The 23,462-nt window shown below is 40.7% G+C and overlaps 3 protein-coding genes across 4 annotated transcripts in view; all 3 read left to right on the forward strand.

The window, feature by feature from the left end:
* Nucleotides 1-667: 667 nt before the first annotated feature.
* LOC129815378 (adiponectin receptor protein 1-like) lies at nt 668-7,762 on the forward strand. 2 transcript variants are annotated; one of them, XM_055869151.1, is made up of 9 exons: nt 668-781; nt 1,398-1,471; nt 1,566-1,788; nt 2,357-2,464; nt 2,804-2,975; nt 4,777-4,963; nt 5,135-5,322; nt 5,563-5,756; nt 6,335-7,762. In XM_055869151.1, exons 3-9 carry the CDS (start codon nt 1,645-1,647, stop codon nt 6,461-6,463), a joined length of 1,122 nt encoding a protein of 373 aa, XP_055725126.1. In that variant the 5' UTR covers nt 668-781; nt 1,398-1,471; nt 1,566-1,644; the 3' UTR covers nt 6,464-7,762. The 2 variants fall into 2 exon arrangements, with proteins under 2 accessions (XP_055725126.1, XP_055725127.1); XM_055869152.1 differs by lacking the exon at nt 1,398-1,471.
* Nucleotides 7,763-8,676: 914 nt separating this feature from the next.
* LOC129815380 (guanine nucleotide exchange factor MSS4-like) lies at nt 8,677-13,681 on the forward strand. Its single transcript, XM_055869155.1, has 3 exons — nt 8,677-9,415; nt 9,535-9,693; nt 10,008-13,681. Exons 2-3 carry the CDS (start codon nt 9,541-9,543, stop codon nt 10,254-10,256), a joined length of 402 nt encoding a protein of 133 aa, XP_055725130.1. The 5' UTR covers nt 8,677-9,415; nt 9,535-9,540; the 3' UTR covers nt 10,257-13,681.
* A 394-nt stretch (nt 13,682-14,075) lies between these two features.
* The window catches only part of LOC129815375 (lysine-specific demethylase 5B-like), a 28,207-nt gene continuing 18,820 nt past the window's right edge, over nt 14,076-23,462 (forward strand). Inside the window, exons 1-3 of the mRNA XM_055869146.1 lie at nt 14,076-14,375; nt 21,484-21,561; nt 23,260-23,382. Coding sequence (XP_055725121.1) covers nt 14,223-14,375; nt 21,484-21,561; nt 23,260-23,382 — 354 coding nt within the window. The 5' untranslated portion in view covers nt 14,076-14,222. The remainder of the gene's footprint in view (nt 14,376-21,483; nt 21,562-23,259; nt 23,383-23,462) is intronic.

The raw sequence follows: 23,462 nt of genomic DNA on the forward strand, positions 1-23,462 counted from the left end.
GGACCATTCCTTAGATATTATCCCTTGTTGTAAAATAGAGTATTGTGGAGGTTAACAATTTGGACATTCAGTTTGCCAGAACAACGTGGCTCTGATTGCGACAGTTGAATGCTGTCACAACAAGGAGTAATCTGTGCTTGGTGCAGACAATTTAGTCCAAATGCTGGGACAGAGTGGTAGTTGGAAAAATGTTATCTAAATCCACTGCCTACTACAGTACAGTTCCCCTTTGTTGACGGATTATTGAAGATTGGAATTGCTGATGAGAGTTGGTTTACAAGTAGGAGTAGCTCTATCCACAAGTAAAGAGATGGATGAGGGTCTATTTTTAATTGAGCCTTTCTTGTGCTGCTAAAATGTGGTTTAGGCAGCTCAGTTCTGAAGACAACTTTTCACATACTGTACATGCACTACTGTTAAGTTTGGGGGTTCATGCAGGCACCATTATGGAGGTAATGTGATTCCACTCAATCATTTATAGGAGAAGCACGTGCATGACCTGGGAATAAAACAGTGTACCACTTAAGTCTATGTTGATTTGATATAATGGCTACATATACAGACAGTATTTTGGTGTTACTTTAAAACATTTTTCATTTGTAATTTTAACCACTAGATGGAGACGATGTTACGTTGTTTATGAGAACCAGTTGAAACTCTATGCTTGGCATTGACTTGTCATTTTCGTTAACCGTGCTGCGTGACTGTTCGTTCGGAGGTTCGGCTTGTTTTTGTGAGAATCGGGAAGGGATCACATTTCCTTTGACGTCTGGAGTATCAGGTAGCTACGTCCGCTGAGTGAAAATGCAAAAGTTAACCAGCTTCAACAATGAGCAATATTGTAGCATTGTATTTGCAACTGTAACTGTGTGTTTGGTATTGGTTCGATACAGCCAGACGTGACCAGTTTTCTTCGAGTATGCGAAAGCTAACTAGCTAGCCTATAATGCTAGCTAATGGCATTAGTAATGCTAACATCTGCGGTTATCGTACGTTACCTTGGGGCTCTAGCTAGCTATAATTTGCTGGTGTACGTCAGGAATCATGTCAGCCAAATCATATTATTGGAGTCGTTATCTTGTTATCCCAGTTCCATGTTTATTCGGATGCTATTGTATGATTGCTTTGTTCTAAGGTAGCCAACCAGCTGACAAAGTCTTTGCCAGTTTTGTTTGTTAGCTGCCAGCTAACGTTACCGTTAGCTAACTACATTTTTCGGCCGTCTCGCAAGAGCAATTTTGGTCTTCCTGCCATGTTAGCCGAGTAGCTTATTCGTCATAACTGTTGTCAAATACTAATTTAACGAGTGAATATTTTCACGACATAAGACTTTGTTGATGGTGTAAAAATGTAACGTTATGCCAAAGTAATACTGGAAGCTGCAATTTTTACTTCAGTGCTGAATGCAAGGACCAACTGTCGGTGGGAAATATAGACCTACCAAAGTCCACATCAGGTCCAATTGTCACAGGTGAAGTTAGTTACAATTTGGAATAAAGTTATTTCAGTGAAAAACTACATTAAATAATGTATTTATTTGTCACTGTGATTTCTTGACTCCTCAGCACTGGGCCAACTGCGGACTTAAGTGTCAGGCTTTAGTAGTACACACAGGCAGAGGACAGGTCATCAGGCAGTCTCCCTATGTCAGGCCGAAACGGGTCTGCGAGTGATGCAGACTGTCGGATCTCAGAGGACTGCCGGGTCCCGGATGTGGAGCTGATGGAGCTGGGACCTCTGCTGGAGGAGACGGGACGGCAGACAGCGGGGAAAGGCATGATGTCAGAAGTGAGAGTGGGGGAGACAGGTTACGTCCCATATGGCACCCTATTCCCTACACAGTGCTCAAATTTGATCAGCGCTCAAAAGTAGTGCACTATATAGGGTGCCATTTGGAATACTGCCTGACTCAACTCCTCGATTACCACAGGTATTAGGTATTTTCTAAAGCGGGCGCAGAATCTTCCAAATCAACATTTGGAAGATTCAGGTGATCAGCCAACACCAACGTGTCTAGTGAACACAGGGGTGTATTCAGAGAGGTGAAAGTTCAGAACGTTGCAGATCTCCCCATTGGCCTATTCTACATCCAAACAAACTGGTTGTTCTACAAAATGAGTTTCTATCTAAATGTTCTATAGCGTTGCACCCTCGTGAATATGCCCCAGTTGAAGACAAAACAAATCTAAGTGGTCATTGGGCAATAGAGCTAAGCTTGGATGGGGTCGCACCTAAGTAATGGTCAGGGAAATGTAGACCAAACCAACTGGGATTCGTTCCCATGTTTTCACTTTTATCCTGCACTGCAAAGGCATATGCTCTACTTGCCTAACTAAATCACATTCTCTCTCTGCAGGGGGCCTCAGTTCTGCCTGATGAGGAGGATGAAGAGGTGGAAGAGGTCCTGACGCTGCCCCTCCAGGCTCACCACGCAATGGAGAAGATGGAGGAGTTTGTGCACAAAGTAGGCATCATTGGGCTGTTCCAGATGGCAGGATCAATAAGTTAGCCAGCTAACTTTGATAAGCAGCCAAAGTATCTCTTGATTTTCTGATTCATTTAGAAAGCTAAACTTGAATATGAGTTGTTGGTTGTCGAGTCAATTATACCATGCCCATTTCAAGTCTATGTTTCTCGAAAAGATGAAGTTATTTCAGAATTTCTGGGACAGTTAGGCTAACTCATTGATCCTGCTTTCTGGAACAGCCCCCATGGCTGCTCTGTCTAACTTCATACACAGAGAGAATAAGAGTGGGGAGATGAACAGGACATTCATGGTAGCCTTAAACCCTTGTGTTTTAAGGTGTGGAAGGGTAGCTGGAGGGTTATCCCATTTCATGTCCTGCCGGAGTGGCTGAAGGACAACGACTACCTCCTGCATGGACACCGACCCCCCATGCCCTCCTTCCGCGCATGCTTTGGAAGCATCTTCAGGATCCACACAGAAACAGGCAACATCTGGACCCACCTTCTGGGTGAGTGAGTGTGTGAGATATATGAGGAGACTGAATCCTCACATGTTGAACCTCACACCATTGCCTATAAAGTTGCAGTGAAGCACAAGTCTATGATCCCCACAACTAGGGCACATTCACTAGGTCCTAAGTTCAGCATGCTGCCATTAAGCAATGTACAGTTGAAGTCGGAAGTTTACATATACCTTAGCCAAGTACATTTAAACTCAGTTTTTCACAATTCCTGACATTTAATCCTCGTAAAAATTCCCTGTCTTTGGTCAGTTAGGATCACCACTTTATTTTAAGAATGTGAAATGTCAGAAGTTTACATATACTTAATTAGTATTTGGTAGCATTGCCTTTTAAATTGTTTAATTTGGGTCAAACGTTTCGTGTAGCCTTCCACAAGCTTCCCACAATAAGTTGGGTGAATTTTGTCTCAGTTCCGCCCACAAATTCTCTATAGGGTTGAGGTCAGGGCTTTGTGATGGCCACTCCAATACCTTGACTTTGTTGTCCTTAAGCCATTTTGCCACAACTTTGGAAGTATGCTTGGGGTCATTGTCCATTTGGAAGACCCATTTGTGACCAAGCTTTAACTTCCTGACTGTTGTCTTGAGATGTTGCTTCAGTATATCCACATAATTTTCCTTTCTTCGTGATACCATCTATTTTGTGAAGTGCACCAGTCCCTCCTGCAGCAAAGCACCCCCACAACATGATGCTGCCACCACCGTGCTTCACGGTTGGGATGGTGTTCTTCGGCTTGCAAGCCTCCCCCTTTTTCCTCCAAACATAACGATGGTCATTATGACCAAACAGTTCTATTTTTGTTTCATCAGACCAGAGAACATTTCTCCAAAAAGTCCCCATGTGCAGTTGCAAACCGTAGTCTGGCATTTTTATGGTGGTTTTGGAGCAGTGGTGTCTTCCTTGCTAAGCGGCCTTTCAGGTTATGTCAATATAGACTTGTTTTACTGTGGATATAGATACTTTTGTACCTGTTTCCTCCAGCATCTTCACAAGGTCCTCTGCTGCTGTTCTGGGATTTATTTGCACTTTTTGCACCAAAGTACGTTCATCTCTAGGAGACAGAACGCGTCTCCTTCCTGGGCGGTATAACGGCTGTGTGGTCCCATGGTGTTTTTACTTGCGTACTATTGTTTGAGCAGATGAACGTGGTACCTTCAGGCATTTGGAAATTGCTCCCAAGGATGAACCAGACTTGTGGAGGTCTACAGTTTTAGGTTTTGGCTGATTTCTTTTGATTTTCCCATGATGTCAAGCAGTGGCACTGAATTTGAAGGTAGGCCTTGAAATACATCCACAGGTACACCCCCAATTGACTCAAATTAGGCAAATTTACATATCAGAAGCTTCTATTTCTGGAATTTTCCAAGCTGTTTAAAGGCACAGTCAACTTAGTGTATGTGAACTTCTGACCCACTGGAATTGTGATAGTGAAATAATCTGTCTGGAAACAATTGTGATGTCCTAACCGACTTGCCAAAACGATAGTTTGTTAACAAGAAATTTGTGGAGTGGTTGAAAAATGAGTTTTAATAACTCCAACCTAAGTGTATGTAAACTTCTGACTTCAACTGTATGTATTGTGCAATCACTTATCTATACTACATAGCAAAGAAGTGTGCCTCTTACACAACACATTTCCATTTACAATGCTCCTGATTGTGTCCCCCATTGTGTATATACAGTGTGCCCCATAGAGACCCCTTCCTATTGCTAATATTAATTTGTCATGATATGCCCCATATGATTACTGGTCCACAAATGATGGCCTCACCTCTCCAACCCCCAGGGCTGATCCTGTTTATTGGTCTGGGCACGTACACCATTCTGCGGCCCAACATGTACTTCATGGCCCCGCTGCAGGAGAAAGTGGTGTTTGGGATGTTTTTTCTGGGTGCCGTACTCTGCCTCAGCTTTTCCTGGCTCTTTCACACCGTCTACTGCCACTCTGAGAAAGTGTCCCGCACCTTCTCCAAGTAAGGCTGCATGCCCCCCTCCCTCTTGCTCATATAGATTTATTTCTTGATTAGCTCTCCTGTATTTCTGAAAAGAAATGTGACGTTTCACTTCAGTTTTTTTTTTTTTACTTTAAAGTGTCATTTAAATGGATGTTCCTCTTCTAACCTCAGTGTTTTGTTTTCCCTCAGACTTGACTACTCGGGTATTGCCCTGCTGATCATGGGTTCATTTGTGCCCTGGCTCTACTACTCGTTCTACTGTTCCCCACAGCCGCGCCTCATCTACCTCACCATTGTCTGTGTGCTGGGCATTGCCGCCATCATAGTGGCCCAGTGGGAACGCTTCTCCACGCCCGCGCATCGGCCCACACGAGCAGGTGCTGCACCACATATTAACCAGCCTGTCAGAGTGTACTGTGACATGGATACAGAGCAAAACATATATGTAAATGTTTTAATACAACAGCTAAAAACATGAGAAAATCATCAGGAAATGCTTTTTTCTTCTACTTGTGTGTGAATAGCTGGTATAAGTTTGACCATCTTATTGTATACTATGACTGATCCAGCTGCTTTTGCTTACACCAACCAACCTTTCCCCTCCATGTCTCTCACAGGAGTGTTCATGGGCCTGGGACTGAGTGGCATCGTCCCCACAGTGCACTTCACTATCGAGGAGGGCTTCGTCAAGGCCACCACTGTGGGACAGATGGGCTGGTTCTACCTGATGGGCGCCATGTACATCACTGGCGCCGGACTGTACGCCGCCAGGATCCCCGAACGCTACTTCCCTGGCAAATGTGACATCTGGGTAAGTGTGTAACAGAGGCAAAAAATGTAACCCTTTTCCATATATACTGCGCTACTTTTGGCCAGGGCCCATAGGGGGACCCAAGAAAGAGTGCGGCTAATTGGGGATCATAAGAAAATACTAAATGGGTCTCTGGTCAAGTGGTGCACTATATAGGATATAGGCTGCCATTTGGGATGTAGACGCAGGTTTGTAGCTAGCTCCTGAACTAACCCCATGTCCTCATTTGTATGACGATGATTATATTATTATATTATTATAATGTTATCGTCATTTAATGCGATGTGAGTTACAGTCACACATGTTCTGCACTGTGGTTATTCCCTATATAGCACGCCACATAGGACTCTGGTTATTCCCTATATAGTACTGAACTGTACTGTAGGAATATGTGGCCCATGTAGTAATCAAACTGCTAGAACTTGTGTTGCAAACACAATGCTCTAACCAGAGGAGCCTTTGGACATACATTCCCTATTTAGTGCACTACTTTTGACCAGAGCCATATGGGAATAGTGCACTAAGTAGAGAATAGGGTGCCATATGGTAAGCAGCCTCGGACCTCCCTTTCTCCTCAGTTCCACTCCCACCAGATCTTCCACGTCCTGGTTGTGGCGGCAGCCTTTATCCACTTCTACGGCGTCTCCAACCTGCAGGAGTTCCGCTACGGCCTGGAGGGAGGGTGCACTGACGACACCCTTCTCTGAGAGGCCCATCTGTGGCCCCCTCAGGCATTTCCTGGTCGGTCCCCGTCCCTATAAAGTGCTGCTGGAACACTCAATGGTCCTCCGTAGCTCCTTTTCTCCGCCCTCCCCCCACCTACCCACCCAACCACCCCGATTTGCTCATGTCATTTTTGGTTTTCTTGTGGTGTGTTTTTCTGCTTGTGCTACTTTTTCCCCATTAAAGTAGCTTTAGCTAGTGAACTATATAGAGGGGCATCCCGGTGATGCAGCAGCACTTTTTTTTTTTTTTTTTATCAAAAGGGAGCTTTAGGCTCCACTTTAGCTCATGAAGAACAACAGGGGATTTTCAACAGATTGATTACATGTTTCCTTCAAGGATGGGAACCTCTGAGAGGCGTTGCCCTCCAGAGCTTCCCAAATCTAGCTGTAGGAGGCTTATGTGATAGAATGGGTCCGGGTTGGGGTCAGTTCGTTCCATTTTTATTCTGTCATTATAAGGAATTAATCTAAATTAAATTCAGTCATTTTTTTAAATGTAAAACTCATAATTTAAAACAGTGGGCAATTCCAACAATTGATTAAGAGTATTTTGTTGATTTAAATTTAGTTGACATACAATCAACCCCAATCGAGGTATGGGTTATGGAACTGAAAGTCAAACAATTGAATTACTTACCTAAAAGAGACTCTGCTTGGTACCCTTACCCCTCATGTCCCTTTTCAATGGAACAGAATCTTGTATGATTGATAGCTGGTATAAACTAACCGGGAAACGCACAATGGGCAAATCTGGGAATAGGTCAACTCTTTCCCGTCTCAACTTGAGATTTGTTTAATTTTAAGGCTATATTTCAGAACTCTAAAGGTCAAATTATTGCACCTTAACAATATGTTATTACCATTAAGCTTTGTCACTGCATGGGGTCCACCATGTAATGAGTAGGAAATAGGAATAATATTTTAGTATTCCTGTGCCTTAGGCCAATGGAAATTGTTTTTAAATAGATGGGCCAATATTGCAGTCAAGTGAACTTCATTAGGATCTCCAGATATAATGATGATAACAAACTTTTTTGTTTTCTTGTCCTTATACCCAATGAAATCACTATTAAACATTTGACCTCCAATAGTTTTCTCAAACTGCTGTTTATTTAAGATTCTTTTTTTTTTAAAGCTGACTTTCTGTGGCTTTATTACAAAGACTAAACAATCTGTGTATTCTTGACTTTGTGTTGTGTTCTGTGTAGACAAGTTGATGGATAATACATTTCCCTGAAATGTAAACACATAATAAATATTTATTAATGTTAAAATGGGAAACTAACCCAAGTCATGCATTTTCTGTTCTATATAGTGATATAACACTTCATCACACTTTACTTTTCACACACATGAACATGGTTTGTCGTTGTCAAATCAAATGTTAATTGTGATATGAGCCAAATACAACAGGTGTAGTAGACCTTACAGTGAAATGCTTACATGTCCTTAACCAACAATGCAGTTTTAAGAAAAATAAGTGTTCAGTAAAAAATAGATATAACAAATAATTAAAAATAACAGTAGCGGGGCTATATACAGGGTTACCGTTACAGAGTCAATGTGTACAGGTAAGTTGACATATGTACATGTAGGTAGAGGTAAAGTGACTATGCATAGATAATAACAGAGTAGCAGCATTTTAAAGGGGGGGCAATGCAAATGTCTTATGGCTTGAGGGTAGAAGCTGTTGTGAAGCCTCTTGGACCAAGACTTGGTACTCTGGTAGCGGAGAGAACAGTTTGACTAGCCCTGTAGTAGTCAATTCCATATTTGACCATATTTAGGCCACATTTTGTCTATATCCACAGCTTTACAAATAAAATGTTATCTGGGGTGTTGCGTAGCAGTTAATCACTCATTCTATATGTTATGGCATGTAATTGTTACTTTCATGCAGGGGGCTATTCACCTGGGCTAGTTATGTAGCTAGCTGCGTGCATGGTCACAAAAAGTTGGAACATTCTCTTTACCCAATGCAAACGATGTCTCTTGAGACCACACACCTTGGGAGTTCTAAAATTCTACCTGAAGGTACCAGAGATGGGGAGACTGGTTGTTTGCAATGACTTCCACTGATTATAAACACAGTATCTTAGAACTTGCAGAGAGGTACAGTCTATGTATGATAACTCAAAAAGCTGGTTCAATTGGATGTCAATGCAGGTAGCTTAGCGGTTAAGTAACTGAAATGTCGCTGGTTCGAATCCCCGAGCCGGCAAGGTGGAAAAATCTGCTGTTCTGTCCTTGAGCAAGGCCGTAAACCTCCAACAACAACGGCCCTAGGTGTATATGTCGATTAAGCCAGCACCTCTGATTCAGAGAGGTTAGGTTAAATGCGGAAGACATTTCTGTTGAATGCATTCAGTTGTGAAACTGACTAGTATCCCCTTTCCCTTCTAGGGTGCCCTTTCACAATGAATGATGTGTGCGGTATCAGTCACATGATGGTACCTTCTATATTGTTGACCTTACTCTGACGAATTGGTAAACTGGGTGGATATGGTTATTACTCAGATTAATCCGATTTTATCACAAGTGTATGTCTATTTTGATCTTATCCAAAGGTTTTTAAAAATTGGTTTTAAACATATGCGACTAACTATTTCCTCAAAATATAGATGAAATGACATTTGTTTAATTGTAGATAAAGAACAACCTAGCAGCAGTTATTTTAAAATCAAACCAATCAATCATCATATATGACGAAGGAACGATATAATTGAGCGATGTGGACTCTGAACGGAAGTTTCAGCGGGTGCACACTTCAGCAACGCTTGTTCAGTCTTTTAAAAAAAAAAATTTTTTTTTACAAAATGTTGATATGGCCGTGTGCTTTTAGTAGTTACATTACTTGTACTAGCCGCTTGGTAATAGTTTAGGTGTACTCTTTCTGAGCAGCTTATACAGCAGAGGTGAGTTGACACCTCAAAATTCACATTACATTAGCTAGCTTGGTTACATTAGTTGAAAGAAATATATAGAGCAGTGGTTTGACTATAGCTAACCATCTTAGCATTCGCTTTATAAGTGTAGTATAGTCTCAAATTGCGTTCAACATGGACAACCAAGAACAGAACTCTCCCTCTGAAGGATGCGTCGACTGGTCTACGCTGGTGTCGGGGGTTGGAAAGAATATTAAGTCAGTTTTGTGCCGACGTTGTGGCTCGAAGGTCCTCTGCCCAGGGATGGCGGTGTTTGCAGAGAAGGAGGTAAGGTTCACCTCAGAAAGGTGTAACCCCTAAAGACAAATAACCCTTTCAATTACGAGTTATATGATTCACAATATACCTATTTTCCTATCCGAATGTGCTTCATCAGTTGTTTTATTTCAAGTCAGTGCACTGTCTAACCACCACCTAAACTACAGCTCCAAATTATATTTTGCAAACAATGTGCAATTTGCAATGCCATGATGTGACTAAACAATGTCAGGGAGTGGAACATCACTTCTGTTTATCTATTCATATTAATGGCCATTGTCATGATGAATCTGGCCTTCTATTTCCTCCCCAATATCCACCAGCTGTTCCTGCCCTCAATGCGCAAGAAGACCACTATCACCCAATCAGAGGGATCCGTGGATGGGGACACACTGACTACCCACTGGTTAGTCGACGACATGTACACTTTTGAGAATGTGGGCTTCACTAAGGATGTGGGGAGAATCAAGTACCTCATTTGTGCCGACTGTGAGATTGGACCCATAGGCTGGCACTCCCTGGATGACAAAAAGAGCTTCTATGTTGCATTGGAAAGAGTCAATCATGCCTAGTGTGGCCCACTGTAAGAGCCTGGGGAAACTTAAGAGGGTGTACACATTTGGAACTGAAGGACAAGACAGACCAACATGAACGTCAGCCGTGCGCAGTAGATTACTTGTTGGGTGTCGACGGACAGTGCCTATTCAATGTAGAGAAATCGACAGAAAATGACGGCAAATGTTCTGTGGTCAGAGGCAATAGGACGGTCACCCACTGCACATGGGCAACATGCATTGGTCTGTCTTGTCCTTAATTCTTTCTGGCCTTCACTTTCCCTCTGGCTGGTGCTGGATGACTCCTTAGTTCTTCAAGGCCACGTGTTCTTCAATTCCTTTGTTTTCTACTGATCAACAATGGTATTGATGTGGTTCTCTGTACAAATGTCAGGTGTTCAGGTGTTATGCTTTGGTCTGAGGTTAACCCTACAGCCTTTGGAATTGTATTACTTGTATAGGCCTACTTGATATTACTTTCTACTTCTGAAATATTATCAGACTTTCTACTTCTGAAATATTATCAGACTATCTCTGATTCTACAAATGTGGCCCATTTGGACTTCTACTGTTTGAATGATTAGTGTGCTTATCAGCATAGCACACCCTTCGCATTGTGAATAATGGGAGTGGTTGTATTTGTTGAGTGTGCTGTATGCATTTGTTGCTGATACACTTCAAGTGACAGTGTTCTGTCTGTTGATATACCACATTGGCTTTGACTGCTGCTCTGGCCCTCAGCTATTGCCATCTAACTCCAGAGGACCCCATTAGATCTCCACAGTCCATACTCATCATGGACATGTGATCTGAAATGCATTTCATTCCATCTGCATTTGAATACTGGATTACCCTTGGCTTGGCTGTGAGCTCTATTGTTTGTTGCTTCTTTCGCTGCATTTTGATGCTCTTTCAAACTAGAGGTCGACCGACTATGATTTTTCAACGCCGATACCGATTATTGGACCAAAAAAGCCGATACCGATTAATCGGAAAATTAAATATTTTTTGTTGTTGTTGTAATAATGACAATTACAACAATACTGAATGAACACTTATTTTAACTTAATATAATGCATCAATAAAATCAATTAAGCCTCAAATAAATAATGAAACATGTTCAATTTGGTTTAAATAATGCAAAAACAAAGTGTTGGAGAAGAAAGTAAAAGTGCAATATGTGCCATGTAAGAAAGTTAACGTTTAAGTTCCTTGCTCAGAACATGAGAACATATGAAAGCTGGTGGTTCCTTTTAACATAAGTCCAGGTATATATTCCCAGGTAAGAAGTTTTAGGTTGTAGTTATTATAGAAATTATAGGACTATTTCTCTCTATACCATTTGTATTTCATATACCTTTGACTATTGGATGTTCTTATATTGCCAGTGTAACAGTATAGCTTCCGTCCCTCTCCTCGCCCCTACCTGGGCTCGAACCAGGAACACAACGACAACATCCACCCTCGAAGCATCGTTACCCATCACTCCACAAGCGATGGGTTGGGGAACAACTACTTCAAGGTCTCAGAGCGAGTTACGTCACCGATTGAAACGCTATTAGCGCGCACCCCGCTAACTACTAGCTATTTCACATCGGTTACACCAGCCTAATCTCTGGAGTTGATAGGCTTGAAGTCATAAACAGCGCAATGCTTGAAGCATTGCGAAGAGCTGCTGGCAAAATGCACAAAAGTGCTGTTTGAATGAATGCTTACGAGCCTGCTGCTGCCTACCATCGCTCAGTCAGACTGCTCTATCAAGTCATAGACTTAATTATAACATAATAACACACAGAAATACGAGACTTAGGTCATTAATATGGTCGAATCTGGAAACTATCATCTCGAAAACAAAACATTTATTCTTTCAGTGAAATACGGAACCGTTCTGTATTTTATCTAATGGGTGGCATCCATAAGTCTAAATATTCCTGTTACATTGCACAACCTTCAATGTTATGTCATAATTACGTAAAACTCTGGCAAATTAGTTCGCAACGAGCCAGGCGGCCCAAACTGTTGCATATACCCTGACTGCGTGCGATGAACGTAAGAGAAGTGACACAATTTCACCTGGTTAATATTGCCTGCTAACCTGGATTTCTTTTAGCTAAATATGCAGGTTTAAAAATATATAGTTCTGTGTATTGATTTTAAGAAAGGCATTGATGTTTATGGTTACGTACAGTCGTGCAACGATTGTGCTTTTTTCGCAAATGCGCTTTTGTTAAATCATCCCCTGTTTGGCGAAGTTGGCTGTCTTTGTTAGGAAGAAATAGTCTTCACACAGTTCGCAACGAGCCAGGCGGCCCAAACTGCTGCATAAACCCTGACTCTGTTGCAAGAGAAGTGACACAATTTCCCTAGTTAAAAGAAATTCATGTTAGCAGGCAATATTAACTAAATATGCAGGTTTAAAAATATATACTTGTGTATTGATTTTAAGAAAGGCATTGATGTTTATGGTTAGGTACAGGTTGGAGCAACGACAGCCCTTTATCGCGAATGCGCACTGCATTGATTATATGCAACGCAAGACACACTAGATAAACTAGTAATATCATCAACCACATGTAGTTAACTAGTAATTATGATTGATTGTTTTTTATAAGAAGTTTAATGCTAGCTAGCAACTTACCTTGGCTTCTTACTGCATTCGCGTAACAGGCAGGCTCCTTGTGGAGTGCAATGTAAAGCAGGTGGTTGGACTAGAGCGTTGGACTAGTTAACCGTAAGGTTGCATTATTGAATCCCAGAGCTGACAAGGTAAAAATCTGTCGTTCTGCCCCTGAACAAGGCATTTAACCCACCGTTCCTAGGCCGTCATTGAAAATAAGAATGTGTTCTTAACTGACTTGCCTAGTTAAATAAAGGTGTATAACATTTTTAAAAAGACACCGATTTCCCGATTTATTTATTTTTTTAATGAAAACTTGAAATCGTCCCTAATTAATCGGCCATTCCGATTAATCAGTCGACCTTTATTTCAAACGGTTATTAACTCTGTAAAATAAAAAGTATCCCTGTGATTTTTGACCTGTTTGTAAATTATAGTTCTAGAATAGAGTTCACCCTCATTGACTTGACTGCATGGGAAATTGAAAGTCAATTTCAAGACTCCTTTTATCTGATGAAATACTTTAATTGGTTCGGGACATGTATTTTATCTAACTTAAACATATTCTCTGTTGGCTATAGCTTGTCATTTTTATATATCACTTGTAAAGTCGGTGGCCCCTCTCTGTGCACCCTCCCTCACACCAGAATCCAAGGAACTACACCCAATCATTGAGCCCATCGAGTCCATTTAAAAAAAACTAGTTCCGGTCACCACGAGGCTTTAGTATGAATGCGCTCATCTGTTTTACTTCCACTAGAATGCATAACTCAAATGTAGCCTATACTTTTGTGTACTGTAGGATGAATAAATAAGAATCAATATATTTCTTGGTACATTTATTCGTTTTATTTTAAACTGTACAGGCCTAGAGGACAATTATTTTCACTTCAATATTTGTCTTCGACCAATTGTGAATAACAAACGGTAGTTTGTGTACACCATATTTTGATTACGTGGGTTTTTGTTTTGTTTACTGACCGTTTGTTTGTAATTTACAGTAATCAATTTAGTTTTTTGTTGCTAGTGCATTGAGGTATTTTTTTAGACAAGCCCCAAACCCAGAAAAAATGGCATGCCATGAATTTACCTTCCATGTGTAGTTATTTGTTTGAATAAATATGTTATGTTTTGTAGCTATTATGCCATTGTCGTGTGTGTGTAGGGGTATCTACTTTCTGAAGCGGAAGCAGCCTAGGTGCTGTCCCCCGACCAGATAATGCGAGTGCGACTTCAATGAGTGTGTAGTGATGTTCTTAATTGACGGAGTTAAAGGGAGCAGTTCTTCAAAGGGGACAGCTTTCATTGAACTTTAATTAAAATACTTTGAATCGTAACTCTCCACTATTTAGAACGAAGATGCAACGATGACCCAATCTCGGCCAAACGAGTTCATTGCTCCACCGGAGTGTCCTGTTTTTGAGCCCACTTGGGAGGAATTTGCCGACCCATTTGCGTATATCAACAAAATACGACCTATTGCAGAGAAAACTGGCATCTGCAAGGTCCGACCGCCGAAGGTGAGTGTCTTTAATTAGGGTATGATTTCAAACTCCGGCTGAAAACATTTTCTAACTGTTGTTGATGACATTTGTGATCGTATAGTTATCTTTTTAGACATATTTTCAACATGGCGGCTTGAGTTGAATTGAATTGCCAGCTTCTATGCGAGCGTAGGTTGTGTGTGCCTCTGTAGGTGTGCAAGGACACGCACACGCCCAATGATATCTGTGCAGACAGACTCGCGACAAAGTTACAAAGTATCGCTTATGTTCCATAGAACGTTCAACCCAAGTACAATGCATCTTTAGAGGCTTTTGGTCAAATTGATGGGTGACAAGGTTGGTTACCTTTTCTCTTCCCGGGAGTTGTTCATTGTAAAATGATACGGAAATAAGACATTTCACCAAGTCACTTTAATGCCTTACAGCTTGTTATCAATTCAATTTCGAATGTGAAATTGTAAAATGTGTAATATATCATACCATATTGCATTTTATATTCACTTGTATTGACATACCAATGTTTTGATGCTGGATTTCCGTGTGACAGCTACGTGCACAGTGACGATCTCTTTATGGAGTGTGATTCGTTGGAAAGGAAAACCGATTAGTTGGTTAGGAAACTGCATTGTCGACTACAGTGCTGCAATTTTCATACATGTGTTTACTTGTTTCTTGAACATGGGGGAGGAAGGTTCCTGGTTCTGTATTGGTCTGCACTACTTGTGACATTTCAAGCTTTCAGCCCATTGCTTATTTGACCACATTCGGTAATGGTGAGCACCGAGCACCCTTAAATCTCAAGGTTATTAGGGACAGCTTATTGTGCTGACTGAAATGTTGTTGCCTCTTGCCTCCACAACCTAGATTATTTGATCATAATTGAGTCGGGCTGATTTTAGAGGCCTGTATGTTGTAGGCCTGCTGAGAAGACTCTTCTAGCATGTCCTCCATGTTGTCTTTGTGGTTGGGTGTGGACTGGATTGTGTACCAAATGGATTTTCTTTGGAGTGTATTAACATTTATATAATAAAAAAAATTGGGTAGTGATAATTTGTTATAATTCATATGTGAAAATATGTACTGCTTTTCCAATGGTAACCAAATGCATTTCTTGAAGGGCTGGCCTCTGAGGCATTTGTTTTGATGACCAATGTACAAAGTAGCCTAGATATTAAAGACTCAATGCAGTCAAAGTTAATTTTCCTGTTTTTATTTTATTTTTATATATACAATTCCACACTTGAGGTTGGAATAATATTGTGAAAATGATAATGTCCATTTCTGTAAGAGCTGTCTGAAAATACAGCCTAAAATTACAGCCAATTTTGTGGGATGGGATGAAGTTTTGACCTGCCTGGTGGTAAATTAGATAAATCCAATACAGCCATTTTTGTTTCAGTATCAAATCATTTCTGGGTAACAAGTAAATCAGTGTGGTTGTTTTCAATTAAAATGGTCAAAAATGAACAGCTTCTTAGTAAAGAGCTGTATTTCAATCAAGAATATTGCTTGGACTGTCTTAGCTGTTATTGGCAGAGAGGTTTGCAACTCTTTATTGCTCTATCAACTAATAACTGGTGATGTCACCAGGCAGGTCAAAACTCCATCCCACCAAAACAGGCTGAAATGTCAGGCGGTGTTCTCAAACAGCTCTTACACTTAAGGACATTATTGTTATTTTCATAGCTATTTGTGTTTCTTTTTGACCATTTTAATTGAAAACAATCATGGTAAGCTACCTAATTGTTATCCAGAAATTATTTGAAAGTTTGCATTGGACCTTTTTTGAAGATGCATTATGCAGAAATCGCTCTGCCATTTCCTGGGTGCTAAAATTCTAATAGGTTGCCTAATTTCAGTTTGAAACAAAACAAGCATAGTGTAAGGAATCATTGTACCATCTAAACCGATGTGAAATATATTTTCCATAACCATAAATATTGTATTTTCAGATGTTTTTAAGCTTGTACAAAACCGAAAGTTAAAAACTCTAACTCAACTTAAGACCAGGAAGCATAGAAATACTGCACATAGAACAGATCTACTGCTTCTTAGACTTGCTTTCAATGAGAGACAAATCTATAACTCACTATTCTATTTGAATTTGGTCGTCGCCCAAAAAGTTACATATACAGGGGTTGGTTGTTAAGCAACAAACGACGCATGCGCAACCATGGGGCATAAATTAAGAGGTTGGCTTAGATTGGAGACAAAATGTAGCGTACATGTTGTCAACAAAAATGCATTTGCACAATGACCACTTGTTGTCAAATACATCGTTACAGTTGTTGGTTAGCTAGTTAGCACATTTTTGCCATATTAGCTTTGACATGAAATCAGTCAAAAGGCTTCAAAACAACAAGCTGAATTGAGACATTTACAATTCCTGACATGGCAGTTTGTCATTATTGTTGGCAATCTGGCCATCCAGAATCACAACAGCAGGCTGACTTTCACCCCAAGCGTGCACATCGTTTTCGTGACGTTATCAGCCAACCCATCTATTGCAGCTTTAACTTTTTCTGGGGCATACATGTATTACTGGTATTTTGGTTTGCAATAAAAATGTATTTCTACAAGAGTTGATAGCAGTTGATTAACATAGTAATTTGGGTAACACTTAGGTATAAGAATAACTATGTTATAAAACTGTAATTGCACTTGGTATTAACCTGATGTTGTTGCACACCATAGTAACTGCATTATACTGCACTAGTTGATTAGGACTCATTGAGTGAGTTGAGAATTTAATTACACAACAGGAATAGGGACTATCCTTTATTCCACTGGTGTAATAAGGAAATATGCTAATTTCCTAATTACTCAAATACCTTGCAACAATGTACACCCAAAATAACCTTAATGTGAACTGTTTGAGAAACTACCAAGGCAACCTGTTTTTAAGCATATATTTTATTTTTTATAGCAGTACAGTGTGTAGTCGTGCCACCATTTGTTTTGTATTATTTGATACATTTTGTTCCCCTCCATTTAAACAGTTTTTCCTACCTTTCTGTAGAGTTGTGACAATGGCTTTGTTTCTTATCTGGTCTAGCTGCCCTGCGCTGGGCACAAATAAAGTGAACCGCTTTCTCAATAAACACAATTTTATCTTTCTCTCGATTGGCTATCTTGCACAGAAATTGTGTAATCTGAAATGTTGTGTTCATACAACACTAGATTAACATCAAATAATGCACTCCATGTCACTCTGGAGCTGTACCTACTGTAGGTAGTCTAATGATGGCTGAATATGGCTAGCCGTTCAGAGGATGGAAGTTTGTTTGTGCAGAATGGGTGTGGTTATGTAATGGGCCGGTCTGTTGTCCTAGCTCCACTACTCCACAAAGGGGCTGGTGGAAATAGAGCCAGAGCTGTTGTTTCATAAACCATGCCCCCATCTGGGCCGTGCACTGCAGACGAAGAGTGCAGATTCAAAGGGTAATCTATGGAGAATTCTTTGATAACTGCACTTTGACGGACTTGTCCACATTCCCAGCTGGATCACTTCTCAGTTGAGGTGTCAGTTAGGTCTTCTTCTTTAGGTAGTTGGGTTTTCGGATGGACTCTTCCACTTTTGATCAAAAATGATTTTGTCCTATTTGTCACTTGGGATGAATTTGCAGAATTGCTGTGAGAGAGGCTAGTGCTTGTGTAGCCTATTTAAAATTGTACTTTTCTGTGTTCCTGAGTTATTATGCACATTCAAACAGGCATGCTGGCACTCTGAGATGCCATGCAAGGTCACAGAGACCGTGTAGTCTTCAAAGATAAGGAGGCTGTAGTGACCTTAATGTTCTATCTGCACCACAGTTTCTCCTGTTGATTCCAGTCAAACAGTCTCTCTCTCTTTCTACATTGTAGATTAAGAGTGAAGACATCAAAACTATGAAATAACACACATGGAATCATGTCGTAACCAAAAAAGTGTTAAACAAATCAAAATATGAGTTTCTTCCAATAGCCACCCTTTGCCTTGATAGATTTGCACACTCTTGGCATTCTCTCAACCAGCTTCATCTGGAATGCTTTTCCAACAGTGTTGAAGGAGTTCCCACATATGCAGAGCACTTGTTGGCTGCTTTTCCTTCACTCTGTGGCCCAACTCATGCCAAATCATTTAAATTTGGTTGAGGTCGGACAATTGTGGAGGCAAGGTCATCTGATGCAGCACTCCATCACTCCTCTTGGTAAAATAGCCCTTACACAGCCTGGAGGTGTGTTCGGTCATTGTCTTGTTGAAAAGCAAATGGTAGTCCCACTAAGCGCAAACCAGATGGGATGGTGTATCGCTGCAGAATGCTGTGGTATCCATGCTGGTTAAGTGTTCCTTGACTTCGAAATATATCCGACAGTGTCACCAGCAAAGTACCCCCACACGATAACACCACCTCCATGTTTTACGGTGGGAAATACACGTGCCGATCATCCGCTCACCCACACTGCGTCTCACAGAGACGGAACCAAAAATCTCCAATTTGGACTCCAGGCGAAAGGACAAATTTCCACCGGTCTATTGCTATTGCTCGCTTTTTGGCCCAAGCAAGTTTCTTATTATTATTGGTGTCCTTTAGTAGTGGTTTCTTTGCAGCAATTCGACCTTGAAGGCCTGATTCATGCAGTCTCCTCTGAACAGTTGATGTGTCTGTTACTTGAGCACTGTGAAGCATTTATTTAGGCTGAAATTTCTGGGGCTGGTAACTAATGAACTTATCCTCTGTAGCAGAGGTAACTCTGGGTTTTCCTTTCCTGGGGAGTAACTCGTGTGAGCCAGTTTCATCATAGCACTTGATGGTTTTTGCGACTGTACAGTCGTGGCCAAAAGTTGAATGACACAAATATTGTCTTTAGAAATTTGTCAGATGTTACTATGGAATACTGAAGTATAATTACAAGCATTTCATGAGTGTCAAAGGCTTTTATTGACAATTACATGAAGTTGATGCAAAGAGTCAATATTTGCAGTGTTGACCCTTCTTTTTCAAGACCTCTGCAATACACCCTGGCATGCTGCCAATTAACTTCTGGGCCACATCCTGACTGACGGCAGCCCATTCTTGCATAATCAATGCTTGGAGATTGTCAGAATTTGTGGGGTTTTGTTTGTCCACCCACTTCTTGAGGATTGACCACACGATCTCAATGGGATTAAGGTCTGGTGAGTTTCCTGGCCATGGAGCCAATATATCAATGTTTTGTTCCACGAGCCACTTAGTTATCACTTTTGCCTTATGGCAAGGTGCTCCATCATGCTGGAAAAGGCATTGTTCGTCACCAAACGGTTCCTGGATGGTTGGGAGAAGTTGCTCTCGGAGGATGTGTTGGTACCATTCTTTATTCATGGCTGTGTTCTTAGGCAAAATTGTGAGTGAGCCCACTCCCTTGGCTGAGAAGCAACCCCACACATGAATGGTCTCAGGATGCTTTACTGTTGGCATGACACAGGACTGATGGTAGCGCTCACCATGTCTTCTCTGGACAAGCTTTTTCCCGGATGCCCCAAACAATTGGAAAGGGGATTCATCAGAGAAAATTACTTTATCCCAGTCCTCAGCAGTCCAATCCCTGTACCTTTTGCAGAATATCAGTCTGTCCCTGATGTTTTTCCTGGAGAGAAGTGGCTTCTTTGCTGCCTTGACACCAGGCCATCCTCAAAGTCTTTGCCTCACTGTGCGTGCAGATGCACTCACACCTGCCTGCTGCCATTCTTGAGCAAGCTCTGTACTGGTGGTGCCCCGATCCCACAGCTGAATCAACTTTAGGAGACGGTCCTGGAGCTTGCTGGACTTTCTTGGGCGCCCTTAAGCCTTCTTCACAACAATTGAACCACTCTCCTTGAAGTTCTTTATGATCCAATAAATGGTTGATTTAGGTGCAATCTTACTGGCAGCAATATCCTTGCCTGTGAAGCCCTTTTTGTGCAAAGCAATGACGACGGCACGTGTTTCCTTGCATGTAACCATGATTGACAGAGGAAGAACAATGATTCCAAGCACCACCCGCCTTTTGAAGCTTCCAGTCTGTTATTCGAAATCAATCAGCATAACAGAGTGATCTCTAGCCTTGTCCTCGTCAACACTCACACCTGTGTTAATGAGAGAATCACTGACATGATGTCAGCTGGTCCTTTTGTGGCAGGGCGGAAATGTTTTTGGGGGATTCAGTTAATTTGCATGGCAAAGAGGGACTTTGCATTTAATTGCAATTCATCTGATCACTCTTCATAACATTCTGGAGTATATGCAAACTGCCATCATACAAACTGAGGCAGCAGACTTTGTGAAAATTAAAATTTGTGTCATTCAAATTTTGGCCACGACTGTACTTGAAGAAACTTTCAAAGTTCTTAATTTCCCGCATTGACTGACCTACATGTAATGATGGAGTGTCATTTCGCTTAGCTTATTTTAGCTGTTGGTCTTGATATTAGCCATATTTGGTCAATCTTCTGTATACCACCCCTACCTTGTCACAACACAACTGATTGGCTCAAAAGCATTAAGAAGGAAAGAAATTCCACAAAGTAACTTTTAAGAAGGCACACCTGTTAATTGAAATGCATTCCAGGTGACTACCTCATGAAGCTGGTTGAGAGAATGCCGGGAGTGTGCAAAGCTGTCAAGGCAAAGGGTGGCTATTTGAAGATTCTCAAATGGATAAAATGATTTATTTAACCATTTTTCTTTGTTTACTACATGATTCTGTGTTATTTCATAGTTTTGATGTCTTCACAATTTTTTCCCAATGTATAAAATAGTTTTTAAAAAACAAAGAAAAATCCTTGAATCAGTAGGTGTTGTAAGACTTTTGACTGGTACTGTATATTTTACTCAGGTTTGATTGGCATTTAGCCAAGTGTTTATTAGGAAGAGTGTAACAGAGGAGATCTCACATATGGATTTATACTAAAGATGAACAGCCTACATTACTTTCTGTATGGGACATGGCCTGCCATGTCACAATGTTCCTAAACGGTGCAGTATAGATGACTGACTTAAACATGTATTCAAATACAGCATAGACTGTGGCTCAACTGATATTGATTCTTCAAAATGGAGGATGATCTATGAACAATGTGAGCGACTCCTCAGTCAGTTTGACAAGATGATGTTTACTCCTGCAGGAATGGCAGCCACCGTTTGCGTGTGACGTGGACAGACTGCACTTCACTCCCCGGATCCAGAGACTTAATGAATTGGAGGTATGTTCATTTTACTACTTAACTGGTTTATCCATACAGTACCGCTTTTTAATAATAGTATATCTAGTTACCTTTATTATGAGAAACGGTATATGTATGTTAGCAAGTTTTTATTTTGAATATGTGGATTACTTTTTTTACAATGATGTTCCACAAAGTTATTTTGGTGGTTTTGGCCTTTCTTGTACATCGTCTCAATCCACATTATTATCCTACTCTTAAGTGCTAAAGAAATAAAAGAAAATGGACAAATAAACACATTAGTCAGATTAAGCCTAAAGAATTAGATATGTTGACTCAGAAGGCTACATTGATACATTTGTCAGGAACAGTGGCTTCAACAGGCTTATAACACTCATCAACAGGGTGTCCCTGGCCTCTGAAATGTGCCTTGTAGAGAAAGTTGATGACCTCAAGTCAAAGGTCACTGGTACCTAGACCTTCTTTAACCCCTCCTTTTGATACAATGAGCTAGTTTAAATGTCTATATCCTGTAAGGTTGGGCGGTATCCATATTTCCATAACTTCATACTGTGCCTGTGCTATACCGGTGCTGCATGCTATTACCGGTGCTGCACATAAGGGCCGCTATTGTGTTGTTTGTTGGTAAACCCCGCCCCCAAAAATGTTAACCTACTAAGGAATTCCCATACTGAATTCTAACGTGCGCATGCAAACATAAATTGCAAGGACAGACAACCCAGCTCATAAAGTTAAGTATCTCAAAAGGCTACTTACTCAGTTTAAGCATACACAAAACAAATATTAGTCAGCAGGGATCTTAATCCAGGAGGGGATTGTCTCTGCTTTTTACCAAAATTCAAGAAGCTTGTGGACATTAGTAGTGAATTTCATGCAAGTGTATCTTCATCACCTCACTTAAGTTGCACTGCAGGAGTGACACACCTCACGCCTTATACACTGATTTTATAAGGCCATATTGGGTAAAATGCCATTTTCTCTTTTTTAATCAGGTCGGTAAATAAATATCAATTACGGTCCCATTCTCATTTGCTTCTAACAGTACCAAAAATTAGAACAGGTCATGGTAGAATTAGGTTTAGTTACTCAGCTCTGTGGTCCTGGAATTTATATTTGATGTAGTTTCGTTGGTGGAGTTAACACTTGATGTATTTATCAATGAGTGTAAATGTCTTTAGGACAGCTGTTTTTTAGTCAAGACTTTCGTGTTTTTTAACGTAATATGTGATTTTTGTACTGTATGTGTTTATAGTTTTGTTTTAATGCTGTGTTAGTCTGAAGTTGTTTTGTCTGAAACGTTGTTCCCCCTGCTGCTATTGGACCAGGTCTCTCTTGGACAAGAGATGTCCAAGAATGAAAGAAACCTGTATAAATTAAGGTTAAATAAAAAAATCTAAGCTGGCTCAATCAGCTGTTTTGGGGGAGCTACCAGTAAATGTAATAATGTAAAGTCACATGTGAAATGAACAGCACCATCTGCTTTATATATTAACCGAGTCCACAACTTGACTACAGGTATTTATTTAAAAAGTACAAATATCGAAATCTAGTAAACTAACATTCGTATCAATGGTATTTAAAATCATACCGTGGGTATATTAAAAAATAAATAAATGTGCACTTATGTAGCACAGCATGGGATGAGTTATTGTAGAAACAATGGCTTTTTTTTATGTTGGTGATGTGTAAAATGTACCATGTGTTGCTGTTGAGTAGGCTCAAACCAGAGTCAAGCTCAACTTCCTGGATCAAATCGCAAAGTTCTGGGAGCTACAAGGGTGCACCCTGAAAATCCCTCATGTGGAAAGAAAGAATCTGGACCTGTACCAACTCAACAAGGTATGTAGCTACAACTTCTGGCACACCCTGGATGCAGGAAACTGGCCAGCTTTTCTTGGATATGATCCAGGGAGCGTTTA

This window comes from Salvelinus fontinalis, chromosome 18 (genome assembly GCF_029448725.1).
Source record: "Salvelinus fontinalis isolate EN_2023a chromosome 18, ASM2944872v1, whole genome shotgun sequence".
NCBI lineage: Eukaryota > Metazoa > Chordata > Actinopteri > Salmoniformes > Salmonidae > Salvelinus > Salvelinus fontinalis.

Bases quoted from the DNA above. Each gene is read 5' to 3' on its own strand.
- LOC129815378 (XM_055869151.1), top strand. From the start codon at position 1,645: ATGTCAGGCCGAAACGGGTCTGCGAGTGATGCAGACTGTCGGATCTCA. The intron at 1,789-2,356 runs GTGAGAGTGGGG...CTCTCTCTGCAG, and splicing joins GGAAAGGCATGATGTCAGAA to GGGGCCTCAGTTCTGCCTGA. The intron at 4,964-5,134 runs GTAAGGCTGCAT...GTTTTCCCTCAG, and splicing joins GTGTCCCGCACCTTCTCCAA to ACTTGACTACTCGGGTATTG.
- LOC129815380 (XM_055869155.1), top strand. From the start codon at position 9,541: ATGGACAACCAAGAACAGAACTCTCCCTCTGAAGGATGCGTCGACTGG. The intron at 9,694-10,007 runs GTAAGGTTCACC...AATATCCACCAG, and splicing joins CGGTGTTTGCAGAGAAGGAG to CTGTTCCTGCCCTCAATGCG.